This window comes from Scomber scombrus, chromosome 15, assembly GCF_963691925.1.
Source record: "Scomber scombrus chromosome 15, fScoSco1.1, whole genome shotgun sequence".
Taxonomy (NCBI): Eukaryota; Metazoa; Chordata; class Actinopteri; order Scombriformes; family Scombridae; genus Scomber; species Scomber scombrus.
The window spans coordinates 13926391-13953778 of NC_084984.1; the positions used below are offsets into that span (position 1 = coordinate 13926391).

Genomic DNA, 27388 nt, shown 5'->3' on the forward strand with positions numbered 1-27388 from the left:
AATTGGTACACAGGTCCAGGGTGCCGACCTCAACGTCTCCATTCGCTCATAGGCGATCTCACTCGTGTCGCCCCCTAGTGGAAACAGGAAGTGCCATATTTTACATCATCATTGTGCGATTTCCACAAAACTTCACATGTGTAATCACTGTCCCACCCTGAACGCAACCGCTTGTGTTTTGTTACACTCTACTGCCCCCTGGTGGATGAACCATCAACCTCTCATAACTCCTTCATGCTTTGTCCAATTCACTCCAAACTTCACATGACTGATGAGTGGCCGCCCTGAACACACCAGACCACACCAGACCATATGTGTAACTACCTGTGACTGCCCCCTACTGGATGAACGAAACATTGCATTTTTGGCCTCCTTCCAGGTTTTTTCTCACTTTCTGCTTCACGCCACAGCCCCGCCATGCCTCAGGCCCCGCAGTGGCATGGGTGAGCGAGGGCCCGCCATCGCCACTTGCGGCTTTAATTATTATTATTATTATTATTATTATTAATATTATTATTAATATTAGTAGTAGTAGTAATAGTAGTAGTAGTAGTAGTAGTAGTAGTAGTATTAGTGGTAGTAGTAGTAGTAGTATGATCATTATTATTTCTTTATGTATGTTAACATTTTGTAGACTTATTTCATTGTTGGTTTATATCTTTAAAAATTAATTAGAAACAAAAAATAAAACATTTCACAGAAGATACTTTTTTCTACATGGAGCTAGACCGGCGCATGCGCAGCGGCTCCCCTCCCTGTGACCGATAGTGACCTCTCAGCAGCTCTGCAGCAGCACAACTTGGACGGGCTCGGCACACGTGCACACACACGCACGCGCACGCTGCCTAAATTGCACCCATAAAAAAAACACCCCAACCCCCCGGAGCAGGCAGGGGACATGGCCGGGATTTTCGGGAAGATTTTCGTGGGTATTTACGTGGAGATAAAACGGAGCGACGGTACGTAGCTTAGCCGCACACACACACATACACACACAAACACACACGCACACATCTACACACACGGTTTCTCGTCCGTCCGGCGGGTCCAGATGAGAGCTGCTAACGTTACCGAGCATTGCTGCTGCAGGCGGCTAACTCACAGCATCTCCACCTTCATTATTACAAAAGAAAAGAGAGGAGAGAAAAGCAGAGATTTTGGGGCCAGGATAGAGGGATGAAGGGATGGAGGGATAGAGGAGGAGGAGGCTGCAGGCTGGCCGGGCGGGTCCGTCCACCACCTCTGCCCGGCTGTAGCTGACACCTGCACCCCCGCTGTGTCTGCACATCCTCCTTTTTACACATCTACACATCCTCACATCTGCACATCATGGCTCCTATATAAATACAAAAGATGCTATTCATACCGATAAGCTGCACTGCATCATCCAGCTGTGGCCTGTGCATCACTGGCTTATAGATGCATGAATGCCTGGGTGTATGGATGGATGGAGGGATGGATGGGGGCCTTTCCTCCTCTCGCTGCATCTTATCTGGCATAAAAAAACCCCACTACCTTTAAAGCAAATTAGTGCTCATTTGTGCCATTCATATTGATATAACCAGTGTTAAAATGATTTATTAGCTGTCATGATGTAAATTAAATTAACACACAGTAATCGGAGCTCTTGAAGTTGTGCATTGACTGATAGAAAACTCTTGTAATCATCCATCAGGGGCCACACCCATCAGCATCTCAGCTTCCTTACATCAGTGTGAGTTTATTCCTGCGTGCAAATTATCTGCTTAAATCTCTGTGTTAAAGAGCTGTGTGGTTAGTTCATGGCTCATTGGACGTGTTGGTGTCAGCACACATACAGTTTATCCTACATACTGTACAGTCCCCATGCAGCAGCACTGAGCAGGCCCCAGCATAGCATCTCCTTACATCCCCTCTTTTTCCCTCTCTCTCTCTCTGTCTGTGTAACTCCCACTGCAGGACGAATACACCAGGCGATGGTCACCTCTCTCCACGAAGACAATGACAGTGTGACTGTGGAGTGGATCGAAAACGGGGACACCAAAGGGAAAGAGGTAAAGCTGCCACTCGCCACCCATCCCACTAACTTAAAACACACTTAAATTAAGTTTGCTTTCATTGCTGGTATGTAGATATATCACATTGGTGTTAGTGCAGCCTGTGGGGTTGCATACAGTTCTGCCCCCCTCTGTTTAAATGCAGCTTCAGAGTGCCCCTTCCCCTTTTTAATAACTTAAATTAACTTCTGTAGATGTATCACAGTGTTGTTAGTACAGTCTGTGTTGGATAAAATTCTGCCCCCTTCCCCTTTATAATAACTGCACTGTCACACCTGCACAAATAACTGAATCAGCAAATAAAGCATGCATCTGTGGTGGTTGTTATAATCAATAATGATGTGTTTTGTAAAGAAATATCAGAATATCTCAACTCTCTTTTTCTCAACATACTGTCATTTAAGGCTGCATGGAACTATTATCTTCATTAATAAATGATTGATAAGTTGTTTGGTGCATAAAATGACAGAAAATGGTGAAAATGTCTTCTTCAAATGTCTTGTTTTGTCCACAATTCAAAGTTACTCAGTTTACTATCATAGAGGACTAAACTGACTGATACCAGATTTTTAGGGATGATGCCGATGCTGATATTAGGGAATAAAAAAATCCTAATAGATAATCTTACATATACAGAATATGTTTATAAAACTCACATTTTTTTACAAACCCTTGTGATAAAGATATGTAATGCAGGCATGATATTTTACAGTTTAAATATAAACACAGCGCACTGAGTTTACAGACACTGTAAACTTCACTGGGAATTTAATCATTATAAATTACTATAAATTATAAAGCACATACAACAAAAACAGACATATGTATGTATATATTAAACTTAAATTAAGAAAAATGATCAAATATACGTAAAATGCTGCCGATATAACAAAAAAATATATGTATGGACCCCAGGAAGAGTAGCTGTTGCCTTGGTAACAGCTAATGGGGATCCAAATAAACTAAACTAAAATATCGGTGCATATCGGACAGGTTTGGCTCTAAAAGAAACTATTAAATATTCACATCTGAGGAGCTGGAATCAGATCATTTTGAGTTTTTTCCCCTTTAAAAAGTGACTCAAAATGATTAATTACAACATGCACAATAAGGTTACTTTCAGTCAAAAGGTGACGCAGATGATAGTTGCTTAATTAGCTGCTATATTAGTCGTAATGAGTCACAACAGTCCTGTAAGCTGTGACGTGATTATTAGACGACACGTTCAACCTGCTGCAGTCCTACAGGACTGTTGTCATGACTCCAGGTGGCAGTAGTGACTTTGAGAGGAACAGACTGGAAATGACTCAGCATGCTGATCTGTGTTCGTGTCATTGATGAGGTATCATCACTGGTTATGTATAGAGCCGGAGTGCTGGGAGACCAGTTTGTCTCCCGACTGCCTAAATTAACGAACTGACTAAAGGAACACAGAGATCGATTAGTGAGTCGACCTTTCTGCCTCGTCTGTGCTCAAACTGCTCATTAAAGTGGACGTCTGTGGTACTGACAGTCACTATCTGTGCTGGATAACCTGTGTTTTATGTGTTATGATGACAGCATTGCAGGTGGGGCCCGACCAATACTGGATTTTTGGGGCTGTTGCTATATCGGCTGATAATTCCAAATATACAGAACATAGATATATATAAACAAACTTTTTTTCCAAATGTGATTACCAAATATTTACTTACAAATACTGACAATAATATGCAATAGAGGCTGTGATATTTTATAGTTAAAGAATCAGTGCACTGAAACAGCAAACTTCACTGGAAATTTAATATGTATTTATTAAACTTGAATTAGGAAAATTGATTAAATATACATAAATTGTGGCCTATAAATATATGTTTAAAAAAATATAGGCACATATCGGACAGCATAAACACCGATATATATCTGTGATAGGCCAATATCGGCTGATAATAATATTGGTTGACTGATGTATTGGTCGGGCTCTAATTGCAGGTGTCCAAAAAATCTGATGTTTTATTCTTGCATTTTGCAGACAAAACCCATTATTACTAATTAATCAACCCCAAACTTGAAAAACAGTATAGATTTTATTATTTTTGGCCATATTGCCCAGCTTTACCTGAGCATAAGACAAAGATGTAAAGTTGTCTAACTTTGTCACTACACTGTATTTGACCTATTATTTATTTTCTTATTTCATTAGTTTATTTGTCAGGTACTGTGCATAATAATAACTAATAATGTAAATATGCCAGAATCAGCCCAAAGGCTCGTTCTCACCCGTTGTCCCTCTCCAGGTGTGAGATGGCAGCCTAACATCTTTAAAGGCTTTAACATTGTTTCACATACAAGAAGTCTGTTAAACTCATTATTCAGCTAACAGTAATGGTTTATTTACACTGCTCATTAGAACTTAATTAATAATAACTCATTCTCCATCTATTTCTCATTTTCTGCCTCAGATCGATCTTGAAAGCATCTTTGCTCTGAATCCAGATGTTGCTCCAGATGAGGAAATACCGCAGAGTCCCGAGGCTCCTCTTCCTCCCTCCAATGTGGCCAAAACCAGCAAAGTGCCCAAGGTCTGCTCCTCGCCAGCTGCTGTCAAAGTTCATTTTCTCATAAACACTGGTCACGCCTTGCTTTGCCCCCATTTTAGCATTGTGTGGGGGGGGGGGATAACAACATATGAGAGTGGAAGAGGAGGAGGAGAGGGTTAGGTGGTGTTTACAGTAAAGTGGTGCAGTTAATGTGTAATTATATTTGCTAAATAAGAGTAAATTAATTAAAACTCAACATTTTCTTCCTATCTGCTTACAACTACATTATAATAGTCTCCTAAATGTTTTTGAGGCAGGTAAATTTAAGTGTTTAAAGTGTTTAATTTGAGGAGAAACACACACTTTTAGTTTCTACATCTATAAACTACAGTGAGAGGCTGTGACTGAGTGGATTCTGCTGCAGGAAGCTGTTTTATGTGGAGTTTTAGTTGGAAGCATCAAACCTGCAGCAAACACTGTCACTTTTTGCTCACAAAAAAACTGACAAGACTTCCTCTTCCTCCTTTTAATCGATTAATCCATCCATCCATTTTTCTGCCGCTCATCCATATCTAGGTCAGCATGGATGCTGCCTGAGGACGAGCGCCAAGCTTGAAACACGTTGCAACACAGAGCAGCTGCTGATTCAAGCCTTTTCTGCCTTTTTTTAATAGTGCTTGTATTCATGCACATACTGAGCGTGTTAAAAATTGAATTTTAATTAAAATAAATTAATTAAAAGCTTTGAATTTGACAGCTCTGTCCCAGTATTTTCCCACTGACCCACTTGGGAACACTTTTAATTGGATGAGAGTGTTGAACTATTCCTTTAATGTGACACGACACAGTGACTGCTGGAGCATCACCCAAGGCTCCGAATGAATCTACTCTATGCAGATTTTGACTCAAATTGCAAAGAAAGAGAAGTAGAAATGATCAAAGCGAACATTTTTTAAATATACCTCACACCTTCTTATCTTAGCCGTAGCTTTTGTATGTTTAGTAAAATCTGATAAAGTCTGGAAACACACTATTTGGTGTTTTCACGTGAGCATTTGCTACAGAAACAACTAAAATGTCAGAGTTGTGTTAACTTGTGTGTTGAAATCAGCATAAATGTAATTTGTGCAAACTGCTTCAGAAAGTTTCATGACATTGCAACCAAAGTCATTTCAGTATGAAGCTCTGCATGAAGGTGACATCTTTATTTGTTACCGAGATGATTATGGCCTGGATCAGTGGCCTCAACAAGTGGGAGACACAGCAATATAGAGGTTTAACCCTTTTGTTGTCTTCCTGTCAGTTATGCAACTTTTGTCTGTGCTTTTCCAGGTTAACACTGACTCGATTTGGTTTGTTTTTAAAGCATAAGGTTTAAATTATCACAAAATTCTGTGTTAGACCTTTTTAGCCAACATCATTCCAACTTATTACCACATATTTTACACACATTTATGGGAATTATGGTCAATATGCCTCATTTAAATTTAATTATACCTCATTGTTGAAAAGTGACCCAAGGATAGCAGGAGGGTTAAACAAAAGATAGTTTATTAAATCAAACTGAATGAATTAAAAGCTATATATTTAACAAAGCATGGTGTGTGGATGTCAGTAGAGTCAGTGATGTAAGGTGTGCATGAGTGAAAGATGTGTGTGCATGTTGTAAGGTGCAGAAAAAGAAACTAAGGTAGCAAAGCACCCAAACCAAAAACGAGGAGGAGCAGAGAGGTGCAAGCAGTCACAGGAGGGAGAGAGATTATCACAGCTGGAGTCTGGATTTTAATAACCTGACAACCCCATTAACCATCAGGTGTCACCAGTCGCCCTAACGAGCACCTGCAGAGACAGAGACAGAGCAGAGAGGTAAAATCACAAAGACAAACAAAGATGACAGCAGGTTTCATCACAGTGTATAAGACTGTGTAGTAGAAATGATCTACTACTGTAAATGCAATCAAGCAAGATATACTGTTTATATATTAGTTTAAAAAGAAAAAATAGAGTTAAAATAATGAATGTGACAGATGATATTTATCTTGAAACTTTGTCATTCTAATTTTTCTCTGTTTGTTTTCAGACCAAAAGAATTACAGCAATACCCAAACCTGAGAATGCTCCACGAGAGAATAGAGGTATGTTTGTATGTTTGATGTACATTTTTAGTTTAAATTGGTGCCAACGAGACATTTAACAAACTATTGAGTGAACAAGTTTGTGCAGCTTAGAGAGAAAAATATTTAGTATAAGAGTACATCATTGTTCTTGCAGGAGTTCCAGTGTCTTTGGCTCTGGTTTTAGGCATTAACCGGTGAGCTTATCAGAAGTGGACAGCTGAGACATTTGCTGTTTGCACCTGTTACTATTATGCATCTCCAGCTGACCAGTTGTGTCCAGATGTTGTTGTTAGCTACGTCACTTCTGCTCCACAGACAGTTATTACATCAGTCAGATAAGTGCTAGATTTATTTTAACTGTGGACTAAAGAGCTAAAAACTAATAAAAATGTTTAAGGACTAACATATACGAGCTATTCCATCTCCAACCACGTACATCTGTGCTTATCTCCACTTTTTCACCCATTTACTAAAATGACTGCCTCGTCCTGCATTGACGATGTGTGTTCCTGTTACGTTCCTTTACACCAGGGTTATTATAGTTAACTGAAATAAAAAAAAAATTATAGTTTTGAAAAAAAAGAAAACTAAATAAAAACGAAACTGAATTGTAGATAAGCTCAGATCAGCTTCGTTTTTGTTGTCGTTTCATTTTCTCCCTTTTTACTGTTTTCTGTTCAGTTTGACTTCTTCTAATACCTGGAAAACTAAAACTAAATAAAAGCTAAACTAAACTAAAACTAAATAAAAACTAAACTAAATAAAAACTAAACTAAAACTAAATTAAACTAAATAAAAACTAAACAAACTACTTGTTGTACTTGTTAAACTAACTAAAACTAAAATAAAATAAAAAAAACTAAATAAAAACTAATAAAAATGAGCTGAAAAAACAGACCTTTTTTTATCTAAATGTGGGTGAACTGAGCCTTTTAACTTGCATACGTGTTCTTATTATTATTGTTTTCTGTGTGCTCCTCAGCTGCAGCAGTGGGAACCACTCGGGCCCGTCCCAGCCAGCACAGCCAACCTGCAGACCCCCCACCTCCAGCCATCACACCCCAGGGTGCCCTCAACCAGACTCAACTAACCCTCCAGCAGCAGAACGGTCAGTGTCTCTATGAGAGGTGAAGCAGATGTCACTCAAGTGCACACATCTGATAAACTTCTCCATCATACAGCAGGTTTTATAAAGTCCTGTGTGTCAGTTGTTGTTTTTGTGGTGCTGCAGAGGCCAGAGGCGATGATGTCATGCTCCCCTCACAGCTGTGTGTGATGGCGTCAAAGGCTCTTTCACCAGTCGCTCGCTGGCTGAAACCTCTGGGCTTCATCTCATACTGCAGCGCTTGTTTTCTGCTGGAATTAACATAAATGTTTGCTGCTGTTGAAAATACATAAATCACATCTTTATAATATGTGTTTGCAAGAAAACGGACACAGGTGTTAGACTCTTTTCATATTTGTGGAAAACTTAAAAAGGTTATATTCTGCACATTTACAGGTCTCTATATTAATACTCCTGAACAAATGCACTACTTCCTTCGTTTGAGTAACATTTGCTAAAAACTACTACTGTCTTTAAAACATAAATGTACATTTTAAAGGGTCTTTCTGCACATTTCCAGGTCTCTATGTTTATATTCTGGGGTTCTACTGGAATATCTTTGCATGATTTCCAGTTTAAAAACACCTTATTTATCTTCTACTGGTCCTTTATGCAGCCGCTCAGTTCAGCCTCTGTCTGAAACAAGCCGTTTTTAGCTCCTGTCTCTTTAAGCCCGAAATCTGAGCTCAAATCTGAAATGTGCGAGTGGACAACATGAACAAATTTCTTACTATCTAAACAAGAATCATCTATTTAAAATCTAATATATCATAATGTGCTATAGAGCTCCATTGCTATCCCAAAATATTTTTTTAAAAACACATAAATGAGCCTTTACTGGCTAAAACCCCTCGTGTGTATTCATCCGCAGCTAAAACTAGTCCACAACAAATTCACTTTGTTCCTTTTTGAGTAACCTTTGCTGAAAAGTGCAGTGACCAGCTGTTTTAGGAAGCTATTTTAACCTGTTAAAAATATATCTATACTGTATTTGTGAGCTGCTTTTTTAAAGATTTACATCTTAAATAGGAAGTAAAAATCTCAAAGTTGAGTGCCACAAAATGATGGGATTTATTGACAATAATCTTTAGATGTTATTTTGGTTAGTGAGGTTTTTTTTTCCTTCTTACTTTCTTAGCAGCACGAAAGAAATCCAACTGTGTGAAAGAAGTGGAGAAACTGCAGGAGAAACGAGAGAAGAGGCGACTTCAGCAGCAAGAGCTCAGAGAGAAGAGGGCACAAGTGAGCAGCAACCACAGACACACACACACAGACGCACACACACACACACACACACACACACACACACACACACACACACACACACACAATAAATCACATTTTTTAATAAGTCAAGATTATACCTGTATGGATTTTTAAAAAGAACACACTTTGCTAAACTTTTCGGCCATTTAAAGAACATTTTATAAGATATATTCAGCATGTTTGTTCCCTCTTTTTTGCATTGCAGGAAGTCGATGTGAATTTACCAAACTATGAAATCATGTGTATGATCAGAGACTTCAGAGCCAGTCTGGACTACAGGCCTTTAACCACTAATGATATGGTAAGTCTGCTTTAGGGCAGTGTTTCCGGATTCCAGTGTATTTAAAAGTTCTGTTGCACAATTTGTTAGAAACAAACGTCTAATTTAAGGATTATCTCCTAAAAATGGGCTTAGTCTGATTTCTGGGATTTAGTCCCTGTAAGTAAGAGGCAGCAGCTACTCAATGTTAAGTTTTTATTCCCAAAAATATAGCAGAACAAAACTGAACCAATAGGACAGAATGAAGGATTTTCAATGCATAAAGGAGAATAAAAAATAAACTATTACAATGAGGATCAATAGATAATGTAATAAATAACTCAAAAACATGTATTTAATATTAGTCAAGTCAGGCTTTAAACATCATTTAGCTTCATAGAAGAGCTGAAAATAACTGATAAAGTATATATATATATATGTTGCTGTTAGAGTGGAATAAGATGATTTTTACAACCTTTGAACTACTTTATGGGAATTAAAAGAGGAGCATTAGAGTTAAATGGAAAATTACATTAAAGCATATTTCAATGAGGGGTAACTCTTGAAAAGAGCTGCTGTATAAGAGTTTAAATAACATATAATACAACACAGAATACTTTAATTGTGCTTGTTGATGTTTCAGATCGAGGAGCACAGGATATGTGTGTGTGTGCGAGCGCGTCCTCTCAATAAAAAAGGTAAGTGGAGCTTCATCCTTTTTCTTCTTAGACTATAAATCTATTATTCAGATAAAATACAGAATGACAATCTAATGTTTTTCAGTAATATTTGTGTAAACAGGAAGTGTTAGTATCCAAAGCAGGGAGACTTTTAATGATGCAGATTTACTAAAATTAGATAAAATAAAATATACTTTATTGTTATTTTCAGCATCACTGCACCAAAGAGCATTTTTACATACTTGGAAACATTATACATAAATAAAAATACATTTAACCCTTACATACTGTTCATATTCTGACTTATAATTAAACCAATTCACATTAATTCCCCATCAGTCGTTAATAAATGTTTATTTAATCCTTCTGTAAATGGAAAAAAAGACTTTTATGGTCCAGGAGAACATTTTATAGAATATGATGAATACAACAACATGTTTGAATGCTGATTATTGAATTTTTGTTTTAATAAACACATACACTTTATACATTTGCATGTATAAAAATGTGTATCAGCTGCACAAAAATGTAAAAAAAAAAATTATTTCTATTTTTGTATATTTGGGGTCACATTAAGAAATAAATAAATAAATGTGTAATAGGTGTTTTAACCGCTCTACAATAGAAAAATGGGTTAAATTAGACCCTTGAAAAGTATGTAAAGGTTTTTTTTTAAAAAGGTCAAAGTTCATACATTCAACAGAGAAAACACTACAGTCAGACCAGTAAAATAATGAAATACTTTCAATATAAAACTGACAGCTCAAGTATTTATTTATTTATTATAAGTATTTATATTACACATGCTAACACAGACTTGACTACATGCATATAATACTCTGTCACCATGTGATGTTTTAGGTACACAACATTTAACTGCTGCCATTTAAAACATTTAATGGAAGATTGAACAAATTCGTTTTTATAAAGGTTCAGTCTGCATATGCTCAGATTCAGATTAGAGGTGGACATTTTGGGGAATCTCACATTAAATTCAGATTCTTTGGTGTCAGAGTGAATTAATATAAAAGTGGGAACTATTTTCAGTCTCTTGCTCCAGTATACTGTATTTCACTGTTGTCCTTAGTCCACTGAAATCCAATTTGAAACATATCTGCCAATTAAGATAAATGGTTTCCAGCTTTTTACTGCATCAATTAATGAATGATGTTATTAATTTAAAAGCATCTTACAGTGTTTTGCCTTTGTGAGAATAACTGAGAGTAACAGACTGATGGAGGAAGAGGAGGAGGAGGACGAAGGCTCTGCTGTGTTGGTATTAAAGTCACGTCTCCAGCTGTGGAGAGCTGCCTCTCTGCTGCACCGTTAGCTTCGGGGAAAGTCACTATTGTCCAACAAGCTGAGCAGCTGCAGGGTCGTTGAGGTGAAACAGACGGAGCTCAGAGTTATTATCTTCACCTTGTTTTAAAAGCTGCAGTTTGTCTCGTTGTGGCTGCTGTTTGATGCTTTTCTCCAATAACGTTAGAGTCTCTGAGTGATGCTGTAGAAAGTCCACAATATACTTCATGATTATATCTCAAAGGTATTTATTTGGTAAATCAAAACATGCTTACAACTTCTGCAATCGATGTTTGACTTTTGCAAATTGATGCAGAATCGTCCATAATTCAGATTGAAGCATGTGAGGTTGATCATTTACTATCTTCTCTGCCTCTCTGTGCACCAACTCATACACATTATTATGGAACAAACACATTAAATAAGGCTTGAGTGTGATAATCAGGAGTGAACCAACCAACCAATCAACGAGAAGGAAAGGAGAAGACAGGAAGTGAAGTAAAGGAAAAGGAAGTGGAATAAATGAGAAAAAAATAGTGAATCTTAACTACAGAGTTACAGACAAAGTAATGAATCAGTACAGGACACAAAATGTTAGTGAATGTGCAATGAACAGATTAAAATACTAAGAACAACCAAAGATGTTCTCTCTAATGTCTCGAAAAGAAGTTTAAAATCTCTAAAGGGGGATCAGCTCCAGACTCTGCTGCAGCCAGTTCCAGCTTGAGGAGGAAGAGTACGAAAATTAATTTTTGCTGAGGTCTGGATGGAGAGAGGAGACTCTGAAGTAATGAAATCCTGGGAACATTTGGGGAAAATGTGTCTTTGTCCACCATGTAGAAGCCGATAACGTAATAATGACCGATAATGTAATAAGTTAATACGTTATTGGCCTGGTTAAATAAATTCTTTGCAAATGTTTTAACTGGAGCCGATAACGTAATAATATACTAACATCACTTTAAGTTTCATTTATTGGATATAACTGTGACAATGCAGTGAAAATGCACGGATACTCTCTCTCTATTACGTTAAAAAAACAGGCAAATTTATTACGTTATCGGTCATTATTATTTATTTGATTTTATTTTTTTTTCCAGAGTTGTCAGTGAAGGATTTGGATGTGATCACCATCCCCAGTAAAGACGTAGTAATGGTCCATGAGCCAAAGCAGAAAGTCGACCTGACCCGCTACTTGGAGAACCAAACTTTCCGATTTGACTACGCCTTCGACGAGAACTCCACCAATGAAATGGTTTACAGGTACGTACGACTCTCACGATTATCACGTTATCGACTTATCGTACAATAACGTGGACATGACCTCCATCATTGTATAATTTAGAGTTTTGCTGCTGTCGTGGTTGTGATTTTGTTTTTGTTTTTATTTTTTAAGATGAATTAATTTGATTGTAAATGTTTTTAACTCATCGTATCTTGACTGTGTAACTGTATTTATTCATTGCTTTATTTTTTTCCTCATATTTTAATTTATTTCTTTTCTTTTGTTTTCTTGTACCTGATATTGTTTTGTGTGTTGTTGTGTTGCTATAAATGTTTCTCGACACCATTGATTCCTCCTCAATGGTCTTTCGAGGTAAAATAAAGGTGAATAATAAGACAAACAGAAAAGGACTGATGTGTATATGAATTATCCCTTTTTTTTATGAGCATTACACTCACCAACATATAAAAATGGCTCCTGCCATTTCTCAGAAACCCAAACTCTCCTAAAACTCTTCACTCCTACAATCAAACCTACGCTAGGGCAGTGTGGGCCATATATTTAAGCTGCAGGTATGCTGTAAATGATTAAGGTGAAACTAGGGGGATGCTAGCACCTCTCAAATAGGTTAGTATGGTATATAGTGGTGGGGGAAAGATCGATACAGCATAGTATCGCGATATTTTGCGTGGCAATATTGTATCAATACACAGACGGCAAGTATCGATCTTTTATTATATCAATGAAAATGAAAATGTACGTTTTTGGTACCAGAATAATAAAATCAATTGCTTCTTCAGTCCACAAGAGGGCTCTAGTTTGTTTTCTGGTGAAATAAGAAGTTTTCCTTTGGAGACATAATTTGCAGGTGAAAAAAGGTAATGAATTGCAATATATAACACAGCATATCGCAATATATGTCTAAAATCGCAAGAATATTGTATCGTGACACAAGTATCGTGATAATATTGTATCGTGGAAGCTGCGGTGATTCCCACCCTTAATGGTATTTGAACCAATATTACCACGTTAATCCTAGGCGGTAAAAAGTCTTAAATTACATTTAGTTAAGTCTTAAATATGTACGTTTATTTACCGCTTCCTTCATCGCCTTTTTAGTTTTAGTTAGTTTCGTGTGTTGTAGTTCTTTCTGAAGGATCTTGGTATTAGTACGTTGAATTAAAACTACAACTAAGACCTAAGGAGCTCTAAGCTTGCAAAGAGAAACTGGCAGAACTTATCACAGAGGAGGATTGCAGCCAAAGGAGACAAGCTTAGATGCTTAGACACACTCGCTCCTTTCATATACTAGATTTGTTCTTAATCTTTCATGAGTTGCTCTGTGAGTGGCAATACATTTTGTTACTTTGAAAGTAATTCTGGTACTGTGATTTTCCTTACTTTGTGGTCTTAAATTTAATTCATAATGGTCTTAAAAAATCTTAAATTTCACTTGTTCAAACCTGCAGAAACCCTGTAACTGCAATTGTGGCATAAAATGGTCTTAAAATGACAATAATATCATTTATCATCATTATTTCTAATGTTATTGTGACAGGCCTGCAGGTAACTGAAGCTCTTCTCCTCTCAGGTTCACCGCTCAGCCGCTGGTGGAGACAATCTTTGAAAGAGGAATGGCGACTTGCTTCGCGTACGGACAGACAGGAAGTGGAAAAACACATGTGAGTGGTTTTATGTTGACCTGATAGAAGTTAAACTCAGTTCTTCTTATTTGTTTTAACACGTGTCTCCTTTTTTTGTAGACGATGGGAGGAGACTTCTCAGGGAAGAACCAGGATTGCTCTAAAGGGATCTATGCACTGTCGGGTTAGTTTCCCCTTTCATTACTCACTGCTCTGATGGTTTACTGTGCTTATCTTTATTTTATTCACGTCTCTCTTCTTCTTCTTTTTTTCTTTTTTTCACCGTGCAGCCCGAGACGTCTTTCTCATGTTAAAGAAGCCAAACTACAAGAAGCTGGATCTCCAAGTGTTTGCAACATTTTTTGAGATTTACAGCGGGAAGGCAAGCGTCTTTTTAACATGAAAACATGACAGATTTAAACCCTTAATTAGTCAGGTTGCGTTTTCATTATCAATTAATCTGCCAGTTATTTTCTCATTTAATTTTTTAGTCTATAAAACATCAGAAAATTATGAAAAATCACAATCACAGAGTTGTTGAGCACTGATATCATCAATTGTCCAAATCCCCTCCCTCCAGATATTTAATTCAACATAATATAAGATTAAGAAAAGCAGAAAATTCTCAGTTAAAGAACCTGGATCCATCAAGTGTTTGGGCATATTTGCATGAAAATATTCCTTAAGTATTTATTTGATTATCAAAATTAGTTGTCAGTTAATTATCTGGCATTCAACTAATTGAATTTTTTTCTTTTAATTAAAAAGTTTTAGCTGCTAAACATGCTGATGTTGTCATTTAGCTCATAGCGCTGCTGTTTTAAGTACTGCCTCACAGAGCTGCTAGCGCTAATCTGTTAAAAATGTTGTCGAGACAATTTATTAATGATGTTGGCAAGAATATATTAAAGATATGATATTGATTTTGGCATCGTATTAACTTCAATAATGCATAGATTATTTGCATATCCACATAAAACCTGCATGTAGGTTGTTATGTTCCCTAAACTACTTTTGTGCTTAATTTCTATTTTATGGCAGTGTCGACATTAAACTTTCTACTAGCTGACGTCCTTCTCTCAGCTGAAAGTCAGTGTCTGAGGCTTTATTAATAACTCTCAGACCAGCTATTTTTAGCTCCTACTTTATCTTTTAATGTGACTCCTTGGAGTGACTCTGAGATATCAGATAAATACAGACCCTGCTGTATTTGTGCACATGTGTTTACAGAAGATTAATGAATTACTAAATCACAGTTTTCCCCACATTTTCATACAGTAGATGTGATTTTACCAAGATGTTAAAGATTTGTATAAGTGAAACATTAGGTGAGGCTCAGTAAAGCTGCAGAGATTTTGGGTAAAAAAAATGATTATGTGTTCTGTTTTTGAAGGTTTTCGACCTTCTAAACCGTAAGGCCAAGTTACGCGTGCTAGAGGACGGGAAGCAGCAGGTGCAGGTGGTGGGGCTGCAGGAGAGGGATGTCAAATGCACAGAGGACGTCCTCAAACTCATCGAAGTGGGAAACAGCTGCAGGTAAACACGAGAGGAAATTATTCTGTCAATTAAACCGCAAAATACAGTTTAACATATAAAAAGACTAATAAAAGGGGTAAAGACTAGGGGTGTAACGATACATTGATTTAATGAGCAACGAGACAAAAGCATCGATGCAAAATGAAAACATCGATCAGACATCGATCATTTAATACACGCTTTTACTTTAAATTCCCCTGGCACGTCTGTCTCCGCCCGAGCATGCACACCTCCAAACTAAAGCCAACGGCGCCATGGCAACGGCCAGAAAAAAAGTCTGTGAAGTTAACCTGAGCAGCTTTTTCTTACAAAAACTGAAAACCACAACTCTAAAAAAGCGACGAGTTTCATGTCTGCAGCTGGATTATAGAGGAGTCTATTATCTGATGCTTCAGACATCTTGTTACTGTAAACTCAGAAACACAGAAAGACTGAAATGTGCTGCTGCTCGTCTTTTGTCTTGTCGTTTTTTCCTCGGTAGACACCACAGTTTTAAAAGAGAAGCAAAAGTCCTGCTTTAATGTATATACATAGAAACTCAATGTTCTTTCGGTTTTCTTTTATAGGCAGTGAAAAAATGGTGTGGTAGATGGGTACATCTGCAGCTCCCAATGCAGGTAGACTGGGATCTACCTGCATTGGGAGCTGCAGAGTTTTTCTTGATTTTACAGATTTAGTTATTTGGTCCAGCTTCTGCTTTCTTACTCTGGATGTTTGTGTCTACCACTCATTTTTTTCTTTTATAGGATGCAAACATTTTAAAGCTCAATGCATCAACATGTGGCACTTTATAGTGAACAGGAGGAATATTTTTTATTTAAAACAATAGATTGTTTTCCATTTCAACATCTGGTTGAGCTCAGAAATAAAAATGTCATATTATATTTTAGTAGCTTTTTGTGATTTGATATGAATGGAAGTGATTGTGTTAAATCAGCTGTGATATCATCTCATATCGATTGCTGCCTCCTGATCGTATCGTGACAGACTTTGTGATATCGGCAAACATCGAATCGTCGTCCATTAAATCGATATAATATCATATCGTGAAGAAACTTGTGATTTACATCCTCAGTAAAAACGGAACAAAATGTTTTCTTGTCTCTCCTTCAGGACTTCTGGTCAGACTTCGGCGAACGCACACTCCTCTCGAAGCCACGCCGTGTTCCAGATCATTCTGCGTCGGAGGGGAAAGATGCACGGAAAGTTTTCCCTCATCGACTTGGCGGGGAACGAGAGAGGAGCCGACACTTCCAGCGCAGACCGGCAGACTCGCCTCGAAGGAGCCGAGATCAACAAAAGCCTCCTGGCGCTCAAGGTTTCTCTACAGTAGCCTAAAATATAATATATCAGTGATATCAGTCCAAACACTGACTGGAAATAATATTTATGAGGATATTTATGTGAGTTTAGGTTTTATTGATCCGTAGCTCACAAATCTTAAGTGAGGAGAGCACAGACAGAGAGGACAATATTCAGATGGCATCTCAGCCAAAGATGTCAAACAGTAACGCTGTATATATTCTACATTTATTTTTGATTCTATGTAAGTTGACTGACTACTGACTACTACGTCCATCCGTCCGTTTTCTGCTGATTATTTGGGATCAGGTCTCAGTAAAGACACTCAGACGTCCTCCTCCATGGTAACGCTGTCCAGCTTCTCCTGCAGAGTTTCATGTCCTTCCCAGACTAGTGACTAGTCATTTTAAATTTTATCAATTCTCTACCTATTATTATCATTATTATCTGTAGTAGATTAACCTATAAAATGAAGAGAAAGACGTATAATTAGAATAATAATAAACTTTATTTCTATTGCACCTTTCCAAACTGAAGTTACAAGTTGCTTCACATAATATTATATAGTTATTATTATTATTATTATTATTATTATTGCTAGTAGATTAATCTATAAAATGTAGAAAAACAAATATAATAATATTATAATAATAACAATAATAATAATAAGCTTTATTTCTGTAGCACCTTTTTAAACCAAAGTTAAGGTGCTTCACATAATATATTATATAGTTGTTATTAGTTATCATTATTATCTTCTTCTTCATCTTAGTATTATTATTATTTATTATTTATTATTTATTATTATTACTAATAGAATAATCTATCAAATATAGAGGAAGAAATTTAGTAATAATAATAATAATAATAATCTTTATTTCTATAGCATCTTTCCAAACTGAAGTTACAAGTTGCTTCACATAATACAATATACACCATTTAAGCAAAATAAAATTAACAGAATATCATACTATAAACAATAATAGTCAAGCATAGCAATAGATGAAACAATATAAAATTAACAACAACAATTAAACAATTAAAACAATTAATAAATAAATAAATATCTTTCACAGTTTGCTGTAGTCAAAGACAACAACTTCATTTACTTTGTGTTCAACCAACAGTCTAAAACTCAAAGATATGACAGTGAGGACGTTCAAACTGTCACATGATGCATTTTAAAGTGATGAGTGTGGACTGAATGCTCCTCAGGAGGAAGAACGGCTCGTCCACTAATCAGAAGATCTGTGGTTCGATCTCAGGCTCCTCCTGTCTGCATGGCGAAGTGTCTCTGGGCAAAATACTAAACCCCAAAGAGTGTGTGTGTGTGTGTGCGTGTGTGCGTGTGTGTGTGTGAGAATGGGTGAACGTTGACATGCAGTGTATATGAATGCAGTCCATTTACCATTTAACTCGTTGGCGTTTCTCTTCTCATGTGATTCACTGAGCTCACAAACCCTCCAGCAGAGGCTGAGATTCACATTTGATGAACATTAAAACATTAAGAAGAAACATTCTTGTGGCTGTATGAACATTAAATGTTTATATAGACGCTCCTTTGAGAGAAGTAGGTCATAGACATTCGCCCATAATCATTAACATTACAGAACATGTGACTATAATCTGACTTCTGTGCCTGTCTGAACTACAGCAAGGATCCAACTTGTTGTGACACAGAAAATGAAGAGGCTTCTATTTTGATAATCAAATCACCATTTAAGGTCAATTTTCTTTATCTTAACACTTTTAAACTGAATATTTTTCTGGTTTTAAACTGTTGATTGGACAAAATAAGACATTTTCATAGTTTTTTGATGTTTTAGATTTATCAAATTAACCAAGAAAGTAACTGTCACTTGAATCGATCATGAAAATAAAAAGATCAATCAATCAATCAATCTTTATTTGTATAGCGCCAAATCACGTTATCTCAAGGCACTTTACACATAGAGCAGGTTCTAAACCGTGCTCTTCAGGTTTTGATTTTAAAGAGACCCAACATTCCCACATGAGCAAGCACTTAGCAACAATGGCAAGAAAAAAACTCCCTTTTAACAGGACGAAACCTCAGGCAAAACCAGGCTCAGAGATAGATAAATAATAATAATAAGATAAATAAAAAATATATAAATGAAATATATTAAATAAATAATAAATAAAACAATAATAATAAATACCATTTTAAATTTAAAAAAATAAGTGGAAGAAGAATAGGAAGAAAATCAACTTGGATTTTATTTCATGAATTTAAAATGACTATAATATATTGTAACAATTTAAATGTGTACTGTATATATAGTTAATGATTTACTTTAACTAATTGCTACATTAATTAATCATTATGATGTTTCACACCTAAACACATTACTTATGATGACAAAATAATGTTATCATCACTATGTAGCATATATTATATCCGAAAGACGCATAAAATGAAATGATGACAATAAATAAAATGCAAAAAAAAATGTATATAAAAAAAAAAGTTATATTAAATAATTGTTGCCTTATGTGTTAAAAACCCTTTGAAGAGTTTTAAACAAGATAATATCTTCTTTTTATTTCCTGATAAATGATTTAAACGATCACGCAATCAGCAGAATCGTGTAGACTTATTTAGTAATCGTCACTTCACGCAGGCGATGATGATGATGATGATGATGGTCCCGTCTCTCTCTGCAGGAGTGTATTCGAGCTCTGGGCCGAAACAAACCTCACACTCCGTTCAGAGCCAGCAAGTTAACCCAAGTGCTGAGAGACTCGTTCATCGGAGAGAACTCCAGAACATGCATGGTTCGTGTCACTGATCATGTTATCAATCATGTTATCGATCATGTTTAACACGTGTTGGATGATGTCATGATCTGATCTAATCCTCTGCAGATTGCCACCATCTCTCCTGGGATGGCATCTTGTGAAAACACCTTGAACACACTGAGATACGCCAACAGGTAACACAGATTCTTCTCAAGTCAAAGAAAATGAATGTTTACAGCATCTACAGTAAGATAAAACTGGTTATTTGGTTAAACTGAAGAAGAAAAATTTCATATTGGAGCTTTAAAAACAAGTAAAATAAGCTTAAACTCTATTCTAGATAAATATACTGGGAGCCAATTAAGTGGAGTAATGTGCTTCTTCTTCCTTGTTTTGGTTAAAAGTCAAGCAGCATGATTTTGAATGAGTTGTAATTTTTCAAGTGACTGCTTTGGTAGTTCAGTAAAAACAGTGTTGCAGTCGTTCAGTTCAGTAGAAATGAAAGCATGACTAAGTTTTTCATGTTTAAACTGAATTAATTTATTTTTTAACCATCTAACATGACCGTCTCCTGTCTCTTATTCTTCTTTATTGTGTGGTTTATGTGTGTTTGTGTCTCTCTCCTGTCGTGTTTCAGAGTGAAGGAGTTTGGGATCAGTCCTTCAGATATTCCCTTCACCCAGAGCGGAGGCGGAGGCGGTCGCTCTGAACTCTCTCCTACCTACGAGTATGTTTTATTACGTCTCTCCATCACTTCTCTACACACAAGTTACCCCCAAACTGGCATATTACACTTTTTATTGCTTCCTGTCCTTTCAGAAATCATTTTAGAGCCATAAATCATATATTTGAGATCTTCTATTTTTTTATTTATTGCCAATAAATCCCATAAAAAGACCAAATCCATCAAAGATTTTATCTAAAAACACAGATTCTTTGTGTATCTAAAGTCTGGTCCACATCATTGTCCAAAAACTAAATTATAGAATATATTAAAAACATGTCAATGAGACACTTTCCTGCACTTGGTGACTTTTTCTTTCATCACCATGAACACACACTCAATCTCAGTCACACACACACGCACGCACACACACACACACACGCACACACACACCGTCCTGCTGTTAAAAATACTCACCAAAGCACCAAATCTGGATTCATCCACCGCTGAAAATAGTCATGAACAAATGATTTCCCCCTGTGTGACGTCTGCTACAAACTACAGTGTCCAGCTGTTTTAGGAAACTATTGTACATTTATAAAGGGGAGGACGTATTCTGCACATTTCAGGTCTATTTTTATATTCTGAGGCTCGACTGGAATATATTAACAGGAGAAAAGGCGAGGAGCTGATTGGCTGGGTGAATATTTTTGGAACTTTTCAATTATGATGAATATAAATAAATACATTCGTGATATGTGATAGATTTGATCATAGTTGAGCTGCTCAGTATTACTGCTGCAAATTCAGACACTTAAATCCTGGGAGGTACAGGAGCGATAAACATAATGTTGGGTGTTTGTTGTTCCTTTATAAAATGAACTGGTGGTTACACAACAATGAAGCAACTTTAGAAGATAGGATAACTCATCTCAAGCAAGTTTCAAGTCTTTGTAAGGCAAGGCAGCTTTATTTATAGAGCACATTTCATCCACAGGAGCAACTCAATGTGCTTTACATACAGTATGAGCATGGACTCAGACTAGACAGTTAGTCCAAAAAGGTCAATACTGGTTGGATAATAAAATTGATTTCAAGGCTCTTTTAAATTGTTGTGGGGATAAATTCACAAAATATGAGGGTAGTAACTTCTATATTTTAGGCCCTCTGTGGAAAAATACTGAAGTGACACAGAGATGTATGAAAAGAAGGAGGTTGCAGAAAACAAGAGCTACGAGTAGAGTGAGTGTGAAAAGAAGGAAGGATCCTTTTTAAAGAACTATGGACAAATAATTGAATTGTCTTTATTGTCATTGCATTGAGGTCAATACAACCAGATTTAAAACAGATCCCATCCTCAGTCACCACTCATGCACACATCTCACACTTAAATAAAAGAAATAGATAAAATATATATACACATATAGATACATACACACATACCCATGCACACATACATACATATAAATAAACCAATCTGGAGGTAGTTCACTTGACAAACACTGAGGATGCAATACTGAAGGAACAGAGGCTGAGAGAACTACTCACCCAGACTATATTGCAATAGTTAATATACATTGTTTATCAGTTTTTTATCATATGTTCCTCTCTTATACGTCACGCAGCATTCATGATTGCTTCCACCTGCAGCGTCTCTGTTCATCGCATGTTGTTGCTCATGAGATCTTCTTCCCGGCAGTAGTTCCAGTTAGCCAGCGCTGTAACATTTACCGATGTGTTGTCAGGGTGAAGGAGCTCGCCGTGGATCCCGCCGTGGCCCCGGAGAGCCGTCAGGGAGGACACGTCAACCAGCTGGAGGTGCTGGAGGCTCAGTGGGGAGTCGGCAGCTCCCCACAGAGAGACGACCTGAAGCTGCTCTGTGAACAGAACGTAAGGCAGAGACGCTCACACACACACACACACACACACACACACACACACACACACACACACACACACACACACACACACACACACACACACACACTATCTGTTCACTCAGGTGTCTGCTGGCTTCATTTACACCATGTCCACACTTAAGATGGCTCATCTCTTCTTCTGGCCCTCCGTTCAGACTAAAACAGGATATTTCTCTCCTGAAAATTGAGCTTTTGTCAATTGGAAGACGCCAGCTTAATTTCTTTAACTAAACCTGGAAGAAGAAGAAGAAGAAGAAACACAAGAATAATAACAATGGTGGAAAGATTCATGCAAGAGTCGTCTTCTTTGACAGCTTGTTTAGAGTTTAACACTGCTATCTACCTTTATCTTAATAAAACTGTAATCTTTTCACAATAAACTAAATGTCAGGAAGCTGCAGCAGAAACAGAAATAGTTTACCATTTTTACTTCACTGGTTTTCTGTTGCTGACTTACTCATCTGTCCTCCATGCGTGCCCTGTAGGAGGATAATGACCCAATTTGTTGTTATTAATGTAGGCAGAGGTCAGACTCATGCAGTGGATGCATGTTTTCTTGCACGAAAGCAGCATTTTGGAATTTAATCAGCTTAATATAGACGTATTCTTAGACTATTGTATGTCTACACTACGCTGCCTAACTTTTAAACTACATGAAAATGATTTGCACACGCAAGCATTTCCAGGTTAAGTGAGATTTCTGTCTTTAGTCCAACACCTGGACAACAAAGCAGCATCACAGTCAACATCTGGTAAAGAGAAACAGCTGACTGACTGAGTCACTATTTTATGGCGCAACATCATCCATCAAAATCAACATAAATACAGGATAATAACAACAGCTGTGCATCGTCATCATCATCATGATCAGTTTTATCAACATTTAAGAAAGAACGATACATCATCCAAGAAACTTAGAGATGACAAAGTTTAACTGTAATATTCAGGGGAATTGTGCAATATTGATAGCAGCAGGTGGAATGTCTTGTGTGTGTATAGTATGTGTTTTAGTTAGTTTAGTACTAATTACTCATTTAGTTTATTATTTTACAAGCATCTTCTTTCTTTCTTTCTTTCTTTTCTTTAACTTCGTTGTGCATGTACAATGACAATAAAGACTATTCTTCTTATATAGGTGATTTCTTTTACATGTGTTTCTATTTCTGTTATCAGTGATTTAATCATAGAACCTTAAGCTTTACTGCACCGTTTTGTGATTCAAATCATTGTATTGTACCCTTTCAAACATTGAATGGTTATTATTTTGTTTATCTAAAATGTTGTTGTTTTTTCCATTTTGTTATATTTTGCAACCTATATATTTTATTTTATTTTATTTTAACATGTTCGAATAACAAGATAAATAAACTAAACTAGGTGCGTATATAGAAGATTTAAGGTGGCACTAAATGTACGTCATCTTCCAAACAAAAGCTCAGTTTTTGAGCAAGAAAATAGCTGTTTTTATGTCAGATCAGAGCTGAAACAGAGAGAAAAAGATGATTTTACCTGTGTACTTTGGATGAACTCATAACACAATATGTGGATTGTAAACTGCAGATCTTCACTTTGGTGTCGCTGATGTTAAACTGACTTGATCGTCCTCTCTGTAGGAGGAAGAGGTTTCCCCGCAGCTCTTCACCTTCCACGAGGCCGTGTCTCAGCTGGTGGAGATGGAGGAGCAGGTTCTGGAGGATCACAGGGCCGTGTTTCAGGTACAGCAGAGCCTCACAGAGCCTCACAGAGCCTCACAGAGCCTCACAGAGCCAGGAGCTTTTACTGTAATGTCAGATGTGTAACTTACCTGCTCAAATCTGCTGGTGAGGTGAGCTGCACTCAAACTATTGCTTAAGTAGAAAAACAGTGTAAGAACTTTCAAAGAGAACAGGAGAACTGTGAGCTGACATTGTGAAATTTCTGCAGAGTTTAACCTTTGTGTTGTCCTCGCTGGACAAATTGACCCCGTCTGTTTTGACTGTTCCTTCTTTCCTTCCTTCCTTCCTTCCTTCTGTCTTTCCTCCCTCCCTCCTTCTCTCTTTCTTTCCTCCCCCCTTCCTTCCTCCCCTTCCCCTTTTCCTTTCTCCCTCCCTCCTTCCTTCTTTCCTCCCTCCATTTAATGGATGTGTTCAATGAAGACATGAAATATTATAATTGTTTGTGTGGTATTAGATAAAGCACATTGTGTCTGTCTATACCTGTGACTTACATGTAGATCGGATCACATTTTATGAGCAATTCATGCAGAAAACGAGGTCATTCCAAAGAGTTCACATACTTTTTCTTGACACTATGTTCTGTTTTTATTTTAATGTCACATCATCTTCATCACTTTACCCTTTGCAGAAAGTCTACGATGCAGACCCGACATCCTCAAGTGCTTTTATACTCTTTATAATTTCTACCTAAAGCTGCCAGCACGGCTAAAAAACAGTCTTACAAAATATTTAGTGAGCTATATGCTTAAATCATTCAATTCTGCAACAGTATACATAGAGTACATACTTTTCTGAGGAAATCTTCCCCCTCTTACAAACTAAGATATGCAGAATAAATACAGTAGGATAAGTGTAACTTCATTTATGTATGGAGAGGAGATATATTTACTAATTAAAGTTTGCAGTTTTGTATGCTCACTCAAGAGGCTCAGGTGATCCGTGTTAAGGGTTTGGTCTTCATATACACATGTACAGTATGTTTTATTATGGGTTTTTTTAATGTTATGTCATCTTCATCGTCACTTTTCCTTTTAATCTCTGCTGCAGGCGCGTCATTCTCAAGTGCTTCTGCTTTCTTTGTAAATACTCTCGCTTTTATACTCTTTATATTCTACCTAAAATATCACTGAAATACATGTATGTTGTAGTAATGAGCTAAACTTCTTCTAAAATACCAGAGAAAGTCCTTCAAGTGTCTTTTTTTTTTTACATGTTATAATTACATGAATTCATTGCTCACAGTTCAGTGAAGACACACATTTATTCCCACCATGTTAAGTAGAAGTTTATAAAGTTTAAACAACAGATAAGTGTGTTAAAGTTCAGCTCTTTGTCCTCGCAGGAGTCGATCCGTTGTCTGGAAGAGGAGAAGGTGCTTCTGGAGATGACGGAGGAGGTGGACTACGACGTTGAGTCTTATGCAACTCAACTTGAACAAATCCTGGATCAGAAGATCGACATCCTGACCGAGCTGAGAGGTAAAAGTCAAAAGCTTTTATAGTACTGGTATGTAAAGTTTAATCCTGGGAAACAGGACCAATCAAAACCATTTCCCAGTTCCCGAGAAATTTAATGATGGGAAACGGGGGAAAATATTATTATTATATTTTTTTTTTAATTAAAAAAACACAGAACATTGGTGAAATATATTCAGGAAAACGTAGGCAGACAGTTTACTCTCTTAAAACATAATAATGATCAAAACAGTACATAAAAAAGGTTGGATCGGGAATCCATGTATGCACAAAATAAGAGTAATGTCTCCTTGTTGCATTCAGTGTTGCTTGAAATGACCAGGGCTTAGCTAATGTTTATCAATACAGCATAGTATCGCGATACTATGGCAATATTGTATCGATACACAGACGCCAAGTATCGATCTTTTATTATATAAATTGCAAATGAAAATTTAAGTTTGTTTTCTGGTGAGGTCAGCAGAAATAACAGTCAGTGTGCAGGAGGAAGTTTTCCTTTGGAGACATAATTTGCAGGTGTAAAAAGGTAATGAATTACAAGATATCGCAGCATATCGCAATATATTTAAAATCGCAATAATATCGTATCGTGGCACAAGTATCATGATAATATAGTATCGTACGAAATATTTTACTTTAATCTGTGCAATAACAATATCATCTCTGGTATATTACCAATATTACTTTTGTGCTGTAAATAATGTAATAATGTCACAATTATTATTTATTTTTTCTTATATATATATATTTCTACTATTATTGTTTTTCATACTTATTTATTGTTCTTTATTCTTCCTTATTTATGCTCCTCCATTTTTTACTACAAATTTCCCCATTGTGGGACAAATGAATATCTTATCTATCTTATCTGGGTGATTCCCGCCCCTATTAATGATAAATGTCTTTTAAAAAACTTTTTATTTCCTGGGATTCTTGGTAAAAATGTACTTCTTTTTCCAGGATTTGTCTTATTTTCGGGAAAAATATGAATCCCTAGTATCTGTGTTAAACTTGATTATTTTATCATGTTGTGAGTTCTGTTTTATTTTTTCTTTCTTTCAGATAAAGTCAAGTCTTTCCGCTCTGCACTGCAAGAAGAGGAGCAAGCTAGCCAACAAATAACTCCCAAGAGGCCTCGTGCACTATAGACATATCAAAAAAAGAAAGAAAAGAAGATATTTCACTGTTGATGAAAGAGCTGATTTAGCTCAGCTGTGATTTTATGACTTAACGTCTATATGTGTGTGTGTGTGTGTGTGTGTGTGTGTGTGTGTGTGTGTGTGTGTGTGTGTGTGTGTGTGTGTGTGTGTGTGTGTGTGTGTGTGTGTGTGTGTGTGTGTGTGTGTGTGATCTCTCTCCCCTTCCCAAAAAAACCTTTTGCTGTACAGGCTGCCATCGCTTCCTCTCATCCATCCGTCCGTCCATCCGTCCAGCTGTGAAACCAACGAGCAGGACAGTCTTTGCTCTTCCATCCCTCCTGTGAATTGTATTTAAAAAAGGTTTCTGTATGTGTGATAAGTCACAAGTGCTTCATTATAAACAAAGAAACAAACAAAAAAAAAAGATAAATTATTTGTTTTAAATACATTTTTATAGGGTCAATCATAGGATATCCTTACTTTGGCCAATTTTATAAACAGCTGTTGCCATTTTGTGCAATATCGCGCCTCGTTTGGAGGATTTTCTTCCTGTTCTTCCCCCTTATTTCAGCTCAGGGGTGAAACAGGGCTTATATCAAGTTCATGTGTAAAGAAGATGAAAAAAAAATGAAAAAAGAAAATGAGCCAAATGTGTGTTTGTGTTGATACTGTATGTAATATATGATTGATTGAGAGAAAGCCTAAAAACACAAAACTAACCGTTACATT

At 36.7% G+C, this 27388-nt stretch overlaps 1 protein-coding gene across 1 annotated transcript; it reads left to right on the plus strand.

Moving 5' to 3' along the window:
• The first annotated feature begins 897 nt into the window (after positions 1-897).
• Positions 898-26668, plus strand: LOC133995736 (kinesin-like protein KIF2A). The gene is made up of 21 exons (XM_062435209.1): positions 898-959; positions 1939-2033; positions 4478-4597; positions 6636-6690; positions 7655-7780; positions 8916-9019; positions 9249-9344; positions 9946-10000; positions 12382-12544; positions 14098-14188; positions 14270-14333; positions 14440-14531; positions 15543-15685; positions 16799-17003; positions 19673-19783; positions 19874-19941; positions 20385-20478; positions 22128-22301; positions 23944-24045; positions 25388-25523; positions 26583-26668. Exons 1-21 carry the CDS (start codon positions 899-901, stop codon positions 26666-26668), a joined length of 2241 nt encoding a protein of 746 aa, XP_062291193.1. The 5' UTR covers position 898.
• Positions 26669-27388: the final 720 nt, after the last annotated feature.